The sequence below is a fragment of the Panthera leo genome, chromosome E3 (assembly GCF_018350215.1).
Source record: "Panthera leo isolate Ple1 chromosome E3, P.leo_Ple1_pat1.1, whole genome shotgun sequence".
NCBI lineage: Eukaryota > Metazoa > Chordata > Mammalia > Carnivora > Felidae > Panthera > Panthera leo.
Window position 1 is genome coordinate 22,654,547 of NC_056694.1, and position 14,654 is coordinate 22,669,200.

General features: G+C 46.7%; 1 protein-coding gene across 1 annotated transcript; it reads left to right on the top strand.

Annotated features, from left to right (window-relative positions):
* Positions 1-401: 401 nt before the first annotated feature.
* NDUFAB1 (NADH:ubiquinone oxidoreductase subunit AB1) lies at positions 402-9,740 on the top strand. The gene is made up of 5 exons (XM_042922475.1): positions 402-584; positions 6,358-6,474; positions 7,647-7,734; positions 8,689-8,788; positions 9,582-9,740. The coding sequence occupies exons 1-4, from the start codon at positions 417-419 to the stop codon at positions 8,778-8,780; spliced, it is 465 nt and encodes a 154-aa protein (XP_042778409.1). The 5' UTR covers positions 402-416; the 3' UTR covers positions 8,781-8,788; positions 9,582-9,740.
* The last annotated feature ends 4,914 nt before the right edge of the window (positions 9,741-14,654 follow it).

The following is a 14,654-nucleotide window of genomic DNA, read 5'->3' on the forward strand; positions in this document are numbered from 1 at the left end:
GACAGCGGACAGCCTGCTCAGGTTTCTCTTTCCCTCTCTCTCTCTGCCTCGTCCCTACTTGCGCTCTCTCTCTCTCTCAAAATAAATAAAATAAACATTTAAAAAAAAAACCCTTTTAAACAAATGTATTTCACAACTTTCGGAGAATAAATAAAACTAAGTTCCTTTCCTATGTCACATATTAGTGTTTAGGGAAAGACACTAAGCACGAGGTTCTAGTTCTGGCGCTAGCGGCGGGTCGCCTCTTGCCCTGGAGGGCTGGACCGCACTCCAGGAGGACACAGTGCCACCAGGAGCCGCCAGGGGACGCTACGGCCAGTGGCGACAGGCTGCGCCGCTCTGTGCGTCCCCTGCGCGGAGCAGAGAGGAAACTGGGCCGGCGGGCGCGGCGCAGTGCATCCTGGGTCAGCGTAGCCATGGCGGCTCGTGTCCTTTCCGCTTGTGTCCGCCGACTGCCTGCGGCCTTCGCGCCGCTGCCCCGGGTCCCCACGCTGGCCGCAGTCCGGCCGCTCAGCAACACCCTCTGCCCCGCGGGGGCCCGGACGAGGCCTGGGGTTCCGCATCCTGCCTCGGTGCTCGCGCAGGTGACTCGCGGTGACTTTGCTGCGGGCTTGGCAGGGGTCAGGGATCGGGGTGGGGGGGGAGGGGTCAGACAGCGGGGCCACGCCAGCCGCGGCGGGGGTGGCCAGGGGACATCTGGCTCAATGCCTGTCCCACTACCTCATGGTGCTTGGTTGACCCCTGCTGGGAGCTCGGGTGTCCTAGTGCTTAAGAGCCGGAGCATAAGACCCTCCAGACACCCCTCGGTGTAAATGCTGGCTCCCACTTTCCGAAACTTTGAGCAAGTCCATTACCTTCCTAATATCAGTCTGAACGGCTGATAAAGTTGGGGTACTAGTCTCTATGGAGTTGCAACGAGATTTTGAGAGGATGTTGTAGGTAGAGCACCTAGTTGCGGTGCTTGGCAAGCTCTCAAAATACTGGTTTCCGTTAGTTGTAGTTATAATGACAAATACCGTGATAGCTTTCTAGGGGGAAACTAATGACAAGGTGCAAAAAGGAAGCCACACTGGCCTATAACCTTCTCCAGAGCATTTCTCGTTCGGGATTTCTCCCTGTAATGCCTTTTGCCTGTTCACTTGCTTCCTGAAGGAAAGACAGGAAAAAAAGCAGTATTTAGCCTTTCTGTCGGATGAAACCTTTGTGAGGCAGAAATTGTCTTTAGGGCAGTCATTTTCCACCCTCAACCCTTGCTGTACATTCAGATCACCTGAGCAGCTTAAAAGAAGGGGGAAGAAATCCCTTACCCCCTCCTCCCCACCACTGTGCATTTTGATTTACTTATCAGAGATGAGGCCCTGGCATGAATTTTCATTTATGTTCCCCAGGTGACTAAAGGGTTGGGCCAAGATCAAGAACTACTGCCCTAAGGTAGAATAGACTCTCGGGGTCAAGTTGAGAACACCCCCAAACCAGTGGACTTAATAGTGGTTTCAATATTTCAGTATTGACAACATATTAGAATATAACAATAAGGATGCCCAGGCCAAGTCAATCATTATTTCTAGAGTTGGGGCCTGGGTGTCTGTTTTTAAAAGTCACCAAGTGATTCTTTTCTGTGGCTAGGGTTGAGATGACCATGTGATGGATTAATTCATAGGGCATTGGTCCCATTGCCTGAATCAAAAGGTTGAAAGTGTCACCTTGAAGTTAAGAGGTAAAGGGCAGTATGTAGAGTTGTTGAGTGTTTTCTTCCTGAGAGGGATTTCCATTGTAGGTTAAAATGCAAAATGATTGTCCCTATTCATAGAGCACTGATTCTCAGACTTGATTGTTACAGATCACTTGGGCTAAAATACAGTGTCTGGGAAAGGGCCCAAGAGTCTTCATTTATAGTAGGCTCCCAGAAGATCCTGGTGCCACTGGTCCTTGGACCACACCTTGAATGGAAGGGTGCTCAGAGATGTTCCACTACCTCTGCTTGGTTCATGTATACAGCAGAAAAACTATTTTATTTATATTTACAAAGTGATTTTGACGAAGTGCTCCCATTTAACCACCTTACATCCTTTGCTGATTGAAGAGAGAGTGAGTAAACACTTGTTCTTTCAAAGGAACAGGACAGCTATGGGCCAGACCTTATTCTAGCTGTTGAAGGTAGAGAGATACAAAGGAAGGACACTGGTTAATAACTCATTGGACATTCTGTGGCCTCGTGTTAAACTTGCCAGCTCATTCCCTGCTGGTGTTCTCTAGATTGTTCTACACTGTTTGTTGTGGTTCGTTGTGGTTCCTTTTCCCCTGTCTCTGCTCCTACCCTGTTGGGACACTTTCTAACCCTTAAATGTTGGTAAGTTCCAAAGATCTCTTACCACACTCTCTTCCTGGTCTGTCTCTTCACTCTCTTGGTTTGTTACTGCCTGTCTCCCAGTTACCCCAAACTTCCACCTCCAGCCCTCGCTCATTTCATCTGGACTATTGCTTATTCCACCCATTCTTTTCCATTAGATTTTTTTCTCCTCAAATCTATCCACTATGCTGACTCCAGGGCAACTAGTTATTCATTTATATTCTGACTGATCCCTGCCCCCTAAAAGGAGCTATGAAGCAGGTCTCCTGGATGTAAAAATATGGCAGTATAAAATCGAAGGTAAGAAAAACAAGGGTGGTGGCCTAAAATGGAACTTGGATGTCTTATTCTTGACCCAGGCAGGCCCCAAATCTGAACTGTGTCAAAGGCAAAGCACAAAGAAGACTTCTAAAGTGTTCTATGGGGCACGGTACCCAGATGAAGGCAGAATGCTTGTGCAGGGAAAGCCCAGCTGTTTTGTCTTACTCAGGTCTCTGCAGCCCTGGGCCCTGCCTCTTCAGCCTCAGAGCCTGTCTGTGAACCACCTTACCCTTCAGTCTCCTTACCACACACACCGGCTACACTTTCAGGCCTCAGTTCTCTTTCTTGGCCTGACCTTCCCTCCTTGAATGACCCTGTCCTTTCAGGGCTAACTCCAGGTTTGGTATCTGTTTCTTCCTTGCCTGTCAAGGACTGAATGACGACTTTGTTCCTGAAGCAGCCTACACATACATCTGTCATGGCTCTTGCTACGTTTTTATTACAACTGAAATAATCTCTTTGGATTGGTCTTTCCCATTATGCCATAAAAGCTCCTCTGAGGGTAGCGGTCATATTTTATTTATCTTTGTAGTTCCAGCCTACAGCACAGTGCTAGGCACAGGAGGTACAGCTCACGGGCTGCTGAGACATAGCCATGTGTGAGAACAGGGTGCGTGTACAGCACAGAAGAGGGACCTACCTAGTGCCTCCGGTGAGCAGAGTCTCAAAGGCGGCAGTTTCTCACGCACTCAGGCCAGGGTGTGACAGCACGTGCAAAGACCAGGAGGAACCTGGCACTCTTATGGTTGACCCTCGGGTGCCAGTGGAATGGAGGGGAGACCCGAGTTGAGGTAGATGTAGGCATGTTGTGAAGGGCGCTAAGGAATGTGGGTGTTCTGTGTAGGTTGCAGGGAGTAAATGTGAAACAAGGTTCGTTGAATAAGGGAGATCTTTCCTCCCAGTCAGCCAGGCTGGGTGACCCAGTAAACATGATGGTGAGACACTGGGAAGGGTGGACGTTGGTCTCTGGCCAGAGCACCAGGGGGCAAATAAGGAATAGAGGTCTGCGAGCAGGTGTTCTGGGGACACGTAAGGATTTCCAAACCGATGTCAAAATGTCTGCGACCCGGGTGGAGCTGTTTGGGGGGGGGGGGGCAGTTGATAGAGATGGCCTTTGAAGCTGTCTCCTTAGCTTTAAACTGAGGTTCCTCGGTTTCCCTTAGTCAGAGATGCGCCTGAGTAGAGATGGATGGATGTTGAGGGAAATGAACCAGGTAATTTGTCTCTACTGGTCTAGAGGGTAGTTACTCTTTGCCTGCATACAATGCCTTCTCTGATGGCTGTAGGAGGTGACTTATGTCACATAGAATTGTTTAGTGTAGATCTTGGGGAAAACAACACCAAAAACATTGTTGATTGTTGGGGACACTGCAGGGGTGTCCGTTCCCATTCTGTGTGCCTCCCTCTCTCTCTCTCTCTCTTTTTTTAGTATATGTGCTGCCGAAGCGAGCACTCTCTCTCTCTTTTTTTAAATAGCTGAGTCCAGCAGGAAGGAGGCAATAAGACCCTCCCGAGAGGCCAAGCTGGGAGACCTGGGGCTGGATTCCTAACTTTTCTTTGTCTCAGTTTCCTGTCATAAAATGGGACTATTGTCAGAATGAAGATGATGGTTGTAAAGTGCCTAGCGCAGTGCCATAGTCCAGCCTAGGGTAAGAAGTCCATAAAGAGACCAGAAGGTGGGGGGGGGGCATGAGAGGGAACGAGTGGGATCAAGTACTTAGGGGCCACATTACCACCAGAGCCTCAGATTGGCAGGTCATTACACTGATCCTCCTAGGCAGGCCTCCAGAGCACTCACTGTGGATGAGCCGGGCGGTTCTGAGCCCTGCACGCTCTCTCGGTGATGCCTCAAGCAGTGCTGTGAGCTTTGTACTGCTGATTGTCCTCATTCTACAGATAGGGAAACTGAGACATAGAAGGATTAAGTAACTTGCCCAGGGCCACACAGCTAGTAAGAAAGAGCTAGTGCCAGGGTACAAACATAGGCAGTCTTATTCCAGAGTCTGAACCGTCCCCCACTGCACCTGCCTGCCCTATGCCGAGCCCACGGTAGCCCCCCATTTTGGACTGGCATGTGCTCTCCAGGTGGAGACCCTTTTATTTTCATCACTATCATGTGGTGCCCACCTGACCCAAGTGCGTGCACCTGCCAGTGCTGCTGGGGACGGTGCTGACACCTAGTGGGCCACTTGGGTAGTTGTGTGCAGATGTGCCTTCACCGGCCTCCTCCCTCGTGGGCTCTGCAGCACAGCCTCCCGTTTTCCCTTCCTCCTCAGCAGGAATTCCCCCTCATACCTCTTCTTGATGTGCACAGACAAGGCCTCTGCCAGATCCTTCCCCCTCAAAGTTCTTTCCTGTCATCACCACTATTAACTCCTTTCTCCTCTCTTTGGTCCCTTCTGCTGCTTCATTTTACTTGTGGCTTGTGGAGACTTCTAGTGATTGTGGTTAAGTAGGCCCAGAGATGGTCCCAGAGCAGCAGTCTCCTTAACTCACACTGCAGTCGGAAAGGAAAGGACACTACACATTTAGCCAAAAATAATAAGTGCTCTTAAACTCTGAAAGTACTCAGAAATACCTTAGAATAGCCATAAAGCTCTTCATCTAATCTCTTTATAGCTTGCTGATTAAACCTGATTTCAGTATGTGATTTTTTTTTTTTTTTTTTTTGCAAGATAAATATTTCTTATATAGAGGTATATACAGGTTTGGTTCATTGAGCAGCATTTTTAATTATGATTTTCATAGACCTCTGTCAGTCTCAGGGACCTGAGCCCCAACACACAAACCCACTTTCTATGGGAAATTGCCCTAAGAACTCAAAACTGCAGGTTTAAAATCAACTTTAAAAGGTAAACACACCGGTTCAGATTAGGGACTTCATTGTGAGCAAAAGTATCAGACAGCTGTTTTGTTTCTCTTGTTCTGCATTGTCCCTTCCACAACGTTAAGCCTGCTGAGCTGTGAGTTGGACTTCTTTTCAGATTTGGTGAAAGAATCCATCCAAGACTCTAATACCTAGCTAAATATCAAGTAGGCTAGTACCAGAGACATTTGAGATACCACTGCCATCATGGTAAAACCCAGAAAGCCTCATGGTTTTGCTGGTGGCGGTAAGGCAAGCCTACCCTGAAGGGAAACAAATTGGACCATAAGGACTGTCAGGCTCCCTCATCTCCTTCGGGCTGGTAGTTGGCTCATTTTCCCTGGCCAAGGTCAGTGTAATCACTGCTGGGGCCATTTTAGACCTGCGGTGTGGCCCTCAGGGTGAGCTGCCTCTCCATTTACCGTGACAGCTCTTTCCAGGTGGGTTACTTTGACTCAGGCATGCCTGTTAACGGTGGCAGTGCCTCAGAGTGGCAGGAGTGCTGCAGAAGGTGCCACAGGAAGACTTCCACTTATCTGCAGACCCTATCTGGTTTTAGTGGCAGAAAGTCTGCCTGGGCCAGACGGGGCAGTCCTGGCTCTGAGGGGAAAGGAGGCCCATTTTTATGCTGCTGAACCGCTAGGGCTTCTGAAACACCCCAGCGTTGTGACCCCGGGTGGCCTAATGGCCAGAGTAGAATCAGAGGATGTGGGTTCTCTGAAGTGCCAAAAGCCCCGTGGAAGGCATCTGTGGGCTAGTGCATTGACCTAGAGGCATGTTAGGTTCAACACCGCTTCGTTCCTGCCCTTCCTTGCTTTAGGTTCCAGTAACGCAGTTGTGCCGCCAGTATAGTGATGCGCCCCCTTTGACGTTAGAGGGAATCAAGGACCGTGTTCTTTATGTCTTGAAACTCTATGACAAGATCGACCCTGAAAAGGTAACTGACGTGGCTTAATGTTTTTCTTTAAATTAGCATTTAATCAATGGTACAGAATTCAGAGGGTTCAAAGGGATATTCAGTAAAAAGTCTCCCTGAGTCCTAGCCACATGGTTCCCTTTCTGGGAGGCAGCCAGTGGAACCAGGTTCTTGTGTATCTTTCCAGAGATAGTACATACGCAAGGAAGTGTACATACGCAAGGAAGTGTACATACGCAAGGAAGTATACACGTTTGTACATGTATGTATACTTTATGTACTATGTGATCCTTATCGCCTACCCTTTTTAAAACGCAAGTGGTAGAATACTGTAAACACTGTTCTGGATGTTGCTTTTTAATTTATCCGCTAGTATTTTTCTCACAGTGGTACATAAATTCCCTCTTTAATAACTGAATGTACTGTATAGGTAGGATAGTGGGGTTTTTATTATTGAGGTCTGATTGGCAATAACATTATGTTAGTTTCAGGTATACAACATCATGATATTTATATAATATTTTGAATTGATCACAGTTAAGTCTGGTTAATATCTATAACCACACATAGTTACAGAAACTTTTTTCTTATAATGACATTTTTAAAAAATTTTTATACATTTATTTATTTTTGATAGAGACAGAGCACAAGTGGGGGAGGGGCAGAGAGAGAGGGAGACACAGAATCTGAAGCAGACTCCAGGCTCTGAGCTGTCAGCACAGAGCCCGACACGGGGCTCAAACTCACAAACCGTGAGATCATGACCTGAGCTGAAGTCAGGTGCTTAACTGACTGAGCCACTCGGGCACCCTCTTATAATGATAGTTTTTAAGATCTGCTCTCCTAGCAACTTCCAGATATGCAATGCAGTGTTATTGTAATCACCGTGTTGTACATTACATCTCCAGGATAGTTTTTCAGAGCAAAAATCAAAGATCTTAGTGAAATACATAAAGTGAAATCCATTGCTAAGCCTTGTATATATTGTTAACCATTTCAAAACAAGGTTGAATAAGTTAAGATATAATGCTGGCACGGGTTAAACATAAACTGCTGGTTATCGCTATTTAAAATATGGCCTCTTTAAGAAACCTCTTCTACCTAATGATTAATTGACATTGTACCTCCCTGTTACTTTGAGAAACAAATGTCATCACGGACTGAATTTTGCATTTGGCATTCCTTTCTTGCAGCTCTCGGTAAATTCCCACTTTATGAAAGACCTGGGCTTAGACAGTTTGGACCAAGTGGAGATTATCATGGCCATGGAGGACGAATTTGGTAAAAGGCTAAGTCTCGGGTCTGCACAGTGTAATTAGGCGTATGAAATGCTGGGAGTCAGAATTGGGATTTGAATCAAATATAGAAATAGAAACAGCACCCCCGCCACATACACGCCTGCTTACTTAGCATCAGGTGAAGTCAACGCTAGGGATGGTGCCTTCAATTAGAACCCACTTGGTACAGGGCCAGTAGGGTGCCCGCTGTGGTGCCAAGGGCTGAGTGACCAGGAAAGGCCTGGGGGAGGATGGACTTAGATGCTTGAGGTGGGGGCTCCACCTCAAGCAGAACCTCACCTTTGGAGACGCTGACCACACCTCAGCACCTCTCGTAGCTAGGCCAAAGTGACCGTGCCCAGAGAAGTAACTGGGTGTGCCCAGAGAAGTAACTGGGTGTGCCCAGAACACACACACGTACAGGCCTGGCTTCCTGCAGAGCCTCCCATGCACACTCCCAGGTTACGTGGCTTTCTCAGACAGTTGTGCACAGGAGACCTCTTTAAGGCTCCACAGCAGTTTTTGGGTAAGTTGCCTGAATGAAAGCCAAGGGGCTTCTGTGCCACCCTACAGAACAGAACTTAGTTACAATTCCTCAGAGATTATGCTCACCAGTGCGATTGCATCAGTTAGGGGTAGGATGGGAACATGGTAATGGAAATGTTCTAGAATTAGATAATGGTGATGGTTGTACAACCTTGCCAATATACTAAAAAACCACTGAATTTTACACTTTAGGTGGTGGGTTTTCTATCATATGAATTGTATCTTTTAAAAAAAGAACGAGCTGTTATACACATTATGTGACTATTGTCTAGAACATAACTGGCCCATAACTTAAATGGGATTCGGGGTTGCTGGAGAATTTTGATGCACTTGTGGGTGGTAAGGAAGCATTAGATGCTTTTAATTTTAAAGGATTTTTTCTACACTCATGCATTATACATTTTCTTTGCAGGGTTTGAAATCCCTGATACAGATGCTGAGAAGTTAATGTGTCCACAAGAAATTGTAGATTACATTGCAGATAAGAAGGATGTTTATGAATAAAATATCAGGTAAATAATTTGACTTACAGAATGCTGTTCTCCCATAGAATTAATCTCTCTGTAGTTCTTCAGTAAAGTAAGACTTGGGAAAAATGGAAAAATTGGAAACGCTTGACAGATTTTCACTGGTTATGAAATGCAGGTCCCTTCTGGTTATCTGCCACTCAAAGGGGGCCGGCCTTAGTGATCATCTTTATCCTTGAGACGGGCCGTGAACAATTCATTCTTGGACAGGACTTCCTTGATTGTCAGCCCTCCTCATAAAAGCAGTCTTGTACAAAACACTGAGCAAGGTAACCCAGAAGCGGAGCCCTCTACTGCCCTCAGTTACCCACCCGAAGCCAGCCCAGCCTGATGTCCCAGAAGTTGTGAGATGGCCTGAAGCTTAATCAGGCAGGAGAGGCCTCCTGGGTAAGAGGATGGACTCTGGAGTCAGACACTGGACTTGATTCTCAGCTCTGTCCGGGTCTGTAAGTCTGGTGACCTTGGGCAGGCTGTCTAGCCTCTAAACCTGCTTCCTCATATGTAAAATGGGGATGATGACAGGACCTACCTGGGAATTTTGTGGTGGAGAAAGTTGGTAGTGTATGCAGATCACTTACAACCATGCTTGATGGTAAAGAAGCCTGTCAGTAGACATTAGCTATTGTTATTTAGACTCTAAGATAATCAAGTGATTGACTTTTTAAATAAAACATTGTATCAAGTATCTATAACTTTAGTTACCCTGGATTGAGCACCTCCAAGTCCCTAAAAGTCAGTGCACCAGAGAGAAACACTGAATTTACTTTGTTTTTGCCAGACCCCTTTTTTTCACTGAGAGAAGACTCAGAAGATGCTGGCAAGTGTCTGGAAGTGAGAACGCGTTTTGGCATTATTGCTGCCTTTGACAGAGTAATTCTGTTTAGACTTGTATTTAAATTGTCTGTTTTGCCCTTTGAAAATAAATCTATAAAACCAACATTTTTCTCAGTCTTCAGTTTTTCAGTGTCTGTGAAGTACTTGTGTATATTGAATTTGCTTAATATTTTTAAAGGTTTGGCTAGTCCTTGGGATTCATGCGTTAAAAAAAAACTTTTCTAGCAGTGTACTTGAAATAAGTTTCTCTCCCATTACTTCTAATGTAAGGAATGAGTGTTCGTGATAAAAGGATTTTTTGCCTTAGAAAAAAATTTGGGGGGGCTCCATTAGTTTGATTATCAGATGTATCAGCTGACACCAGCATGTGCGACGATTTTTTTTTCTCCCTGTCCTGTGGATCTCTTTCCAAAGGGATAGAATTTAATACTTTGGGAGGACAGAAAGTTCTCTTTGCTACTGGAAGGTCAGATTGACACGTAAGTCAGTCTGTAAGTCACACATCAGAAAGTACTAGCGCTTCTCTTTTTATTCTTACGGGCACGGTGTGAGGTCCTCGGGGTTGAGGCAGGCAGCCGCCTCGCTCTTGATGAGGTTCCGTGTGAGACCTGCCAAAATAATTACTCCACTTTTACCAAAACGTCTTGTTCGTAGGCAGGGGAAGCGAGGGCTTGTGGCAAATAGGAGGTTGTTCCAGAAGCGCAGGGGCTGACTGACCCTCAGCTGGGAGAGGATCTTATGGCCGAGAGAGGAGGTGGCTTGAGTCCCTTCTGGGCCTGGGTTCCTTCCTGGGGGCACCCGGTGCCACCAGTGCCTTCTGTGCTGCCGCTCTCATACATTTGGCAGACGGCAGACATACCTGCTTTTCCAGTAACAGGAGGCAGGTGTTCATCGTTACGTTGTGCCGTATACGTATGTTTTAATACTACGAGTTCTTGGGGAAAATGCTGGATTGGAGCACAAAGAGCATCCTCTCTTAACAGCAGCATTTAATCAGGGAATAGCCTGCGTGCTTACTGGGCGCTGGAGAGCCAACAGGGAAGAAAATAAGCTGCAGGCAGCTGCTTTGGGATGAACCACAGTTTAACATCCGGGGTAAACTGTTCTTCTGGTTATTTCAACCCTCGGCAGCTGCACATTCCGCCAAAAAACCCATCAGTGGTTGTTTCTGCCTGAGGTCACAAAGTCTGTGCGCGTCAGTGCTGGCAGTGAATGCTTTGCTACCGTCTTAACCACACACTGCCAATGCAATGCCCATTCACGTCCTTGGGAAGTTTCCAAAGAGCCAGAATAAGGGAAAAAACTCACTGAGTCACGCACAGATAATTCCTTGGTAATGCTATTTTAGGATCTGGGTGTTAACAGCAAAGATATTTCTGCTCTAAGAACTTGTTGGAAAATTCTTTGGCAGACTCGTGTGCCACCACAGGCAGACCAAATGTAGTATTCCAAAGTGTGTGAATTAAAACAGAATCAATGGGATTGCGTGCATTTGGTTTTAGTGGCCTCCTACAAATGTCTTTGGGGATCTGTGCATCTGCTGCGGGCAGTTCCCCTTGATGAGAGGGTGGTGTGGAGCCGGTCTTGACATGCTTCCTGTCCCATCTCCAGTTCTGCCACGTTGCTCTTCACTCTTCCGTGTCCTCCAAACAGCCAAGTGCACTCACTCACCCAGTGAAGCAATGACACCCCTGCCATGGATGGGGCACGCTTCGCCAGGTGGGGTCTGAGCACGCGTCTCCGTCCTCAGCTCCCCATCTCATAGAAGAGATGGTCAGAATCCGTGTGATACGTTCTATTCAGAATCAGCAGTGTCCCAACAAGCACCACTGCTCCCAATCTGATGAACCGAGAGAGACGTCACCTTCGGGTTTTGCTGGAATCATTAACCTGAACCTAATCACCAGGAAATCAATCGAGAAGGTGGGACTTTAAAAAAAATCAGTGCCCTGGGGAAAAAGGGCAACTATCCTAAATTAAAGGAGACCAGAGATATGTCAACCTCATGGACTGTGAAGCTTGAAAGGATTGGGGAAAAAGATCAAGATGTTCAGTGGACAACTGGGCTGGGTATAGGTGACAAAACAATGTTCAATTTGTTGGGTCTAATAACAGCCTTACATAGACTGAACTTATTCTTAGGGGACAGAGACTTACACTTGGGAGTAAAGCATCAAGATGTCCCCAGCTAACTTTTAGATGGTCAGCACAAGAGAAGAAAAAAGAATAATGACACAGCACGTTTACAACTGGTGGCCAGTTGACAGGCGTGTGCATGCACATGTGTGTTCACTGTACTGTTCTTCCCGCTGTTCAGTTTGAAATTTGCCAAACTAAAAAAGGAAAAAATTCGCGTACATGTAACGAAGGGTACACTGACAGCATATGGATAGATGTCCAACCATACGAGATTGGTTAAATAGAAATAATTTTACACAATGACGTGGAAAGATCGATGTTTAGCATGATCCCGTTTCTATAAAACACCTACCGAAATGTTAATAATGATCACCATGATGTAGTAGGAATACATTGGCTTAATTCTGCCGATCAGTATTTCTTTAATTATAAATACCATGTATTGTGTAATAAATGAAAAATATAAAAGTGACACTTAAAAGTATGTGGAAACTGGGAGGAGTGGAACAGAAGCAGGGGCACCGATACTTGGGAAAAGCACTGGTGGGCAATGAAGCCCGAGCAGTTTCTAAGGTTCTGCAGGAGCCGGCCAGGCGGGCAGGCAGGCAGGCGAGCATCGCGTACCACGGCAGGAGGTGGGAAGTCAGTTTGCTCAGTCTGGGACATTGCTACAGCATGGGCTCCTGGGTGGGGCCGCCTATGGCTCTTGACTCTGGCTGGGATTGTGTCCCAAAGGAGGGCCTTAGCCTGGTTAAGGAACTCGTTGGCAGAGGGTGCTGATAGGATCTTCTGCAGGGGAGACTCAGATACACTTGGCCTCAGACGCTGGCAGCTATGCAGAGGGCACGCTGAGGGGATGGGCGTGGTAGTTACTGGAAGAGCCCATGAGAAAAATGCAGATTTGGGGGTTGGGATAAAGAGGGACAGACTGGAAAGATACCGTGGGAATAAAAATGGCCACACTTGGTCAGACGAAGAAGGCAGCGAGCCTACGGTCTGTCTCAAGTGTCTGGCTTGAGTGCTGCTTGAGCTGCTGCCTCAAATAGGGAATGGAGGAGGATTAGATTGGAGGATAGAATTTCGGTTGAGGTTGAGGACCGTGCTGGATTTGTTTGTGGGTTAGCCCAAGCAAATAACTGATAACCAGCAAGAGCTCAAGAAAAACTCCGGACTGGAGTCACGGGGCTGGAGGGTGAGTTTGTGAAGTGCTCCCCCCCTGTCCCCCACCCCCACACCGTGCTGGTTCCCTCAGCTGTGAAGTCCCCCATGGAGTTAAGCCCCCAGCCTTAACTCCTGACTTTCAGTTCCCAGGATGGATCCTTACATGTGTAAGCCTAAAGTGAAGGATGGATCAGAGCTGAGAACTGAGTGAGAAATTACCTACCAGTTGAAATTTTATCAAGTACTGGATTACCTACTGTTCTGATTTTTAACATGGTAGCCAATTAAAAAACAAATGTCAGGGTTCAAAGTTTAAAAATACAATTTACAAACTCAAGTTAGTGCCCTTAAGACATCTAGCTAAACCAGGGAAAGAAGAAAATCTGTGAAAGAAAACAAAGTAGCCAAGGACTTGCCTAGGTTCTCAACAATAAAGTGTGTATCTAGAACTCAGACTTTGGCATCAGGCAAAACTGGGTTCTGGATGGTAGCCTCCACACACCCTTGGCTCAGCCACTTCGCTTGTCTGCACCTGTTTACTGGGTTAAGTGGGGGAGACGAGGGATGTGGTGACGTGTTGACAATATAACTTAACGCACATACATAATCTGACCCAGTGCCTGGCATATGGTAAGACTCGAAGAAGTCGAAGTCACAGGACCGGAAGGCAGTGTTTGGAGCAAGTCCCTTTCCAAGTAGCACTGGCCTGGCATAGAGCAAGAGGTCAAAACCTTGCTTGATGGTCTGCCAAAGCTGCTGTTTTCTACAGGTTGGAGTATTTGAAAGCCCCAGACTCACAATGAATGGAAGTCAACTACTAGTATGTGCCCAGATTACCATGCTGAGGTTACCATGTTCATGTGTTTGTGGAGGGCAAGGGCAACGAGCCCCCAGTAAGAGCACTATCTGGCAAAGCAGAGTTGGGGGTTAGTGGGTCAGATGCCCGACAGCCTGACTTGAGTGCCTGTTATCGGGCTATAGGTGTGAGACCCTTGGTTTTCCACTTACAGGAGCTGAATCAGTGCCTACGTCATGCGAATCAGGTTTGTCACCAAAAACCAAGAGTTCTGATGCCTGGACCCCTGGAGTATTTAAGACTTAGACTCAGATGGAGAAGGGAGCTGGAATGGTGGCTGAGAGGACTCTGTTCTGTGACGTGCCAGTTCCCTGAGCACACCTCCTCCAGAACCCCAGCTGTGGCCAACTGCGACAAGCCCACGACATAAAGTAGTGCAAGGCTCAGGACAAGAAAGGAAGAGATCTGGGGTCACACTGAAAATTAAGATGAAAGAAATATATGGGGGAAATTAAGGTGGGAGAGAAAAACCAAGGTTAGCAACAGCAGAAAGGCTAAGTGGGTACTGAAAAAACACAAGACCGGGGTAAAGATTCAAAAACGTAAGGATTAGGAGTTGGAAAAATAAGCTCTAGAAGTTTTTCAGTCTGTAAAACAGATATTGTTGAATTGATATGAATTTTCTTGGATGAGACAATGGTGTTGTGCTAAGGTACAGCAGTGTCATTCTAGGAGGTGAGTGCTCAGTGTCACTATTTCTGTATGTCTGTCCAATGTTCCAGCAAAATAAAGTGCATGTGTGTCTGGAGAAGAAAGCAAACACATGTTGTTGATATTTTAACAACTGGTGAACCTTGGTGAAAGTATGAGGTGGTCACTGTAGCAGATTGCAGCTTTCTGTAGGTTTGAAATTTTCCAAAA

Excerpts from the sequence above, each read along its gene's own strand:
- NDUFAB1 (XM_042922475.1), top strand. The coding sequence starts at position 417 with ATGGCGGCTCGTGTCCTTTCCGCTTGTGTCCGCCGACTGCCTGCGGCC. Across the intron at positions 6,475-7,646 it reads ACAAGATCGACCCTGAAAAG|CTCTCGGTAAATTCCCACTT; the intron begins GTAACTGACGTG and ends CCTTTCTTGCAG. Across the intron at positions 7,735-8,688 it reads GGCCATGGAGGACGAATTTG|GGTTTGAAATCCCTGATACA; the intron begins GTAAAAGGCTAA and ends TTTTCTTTGCAG.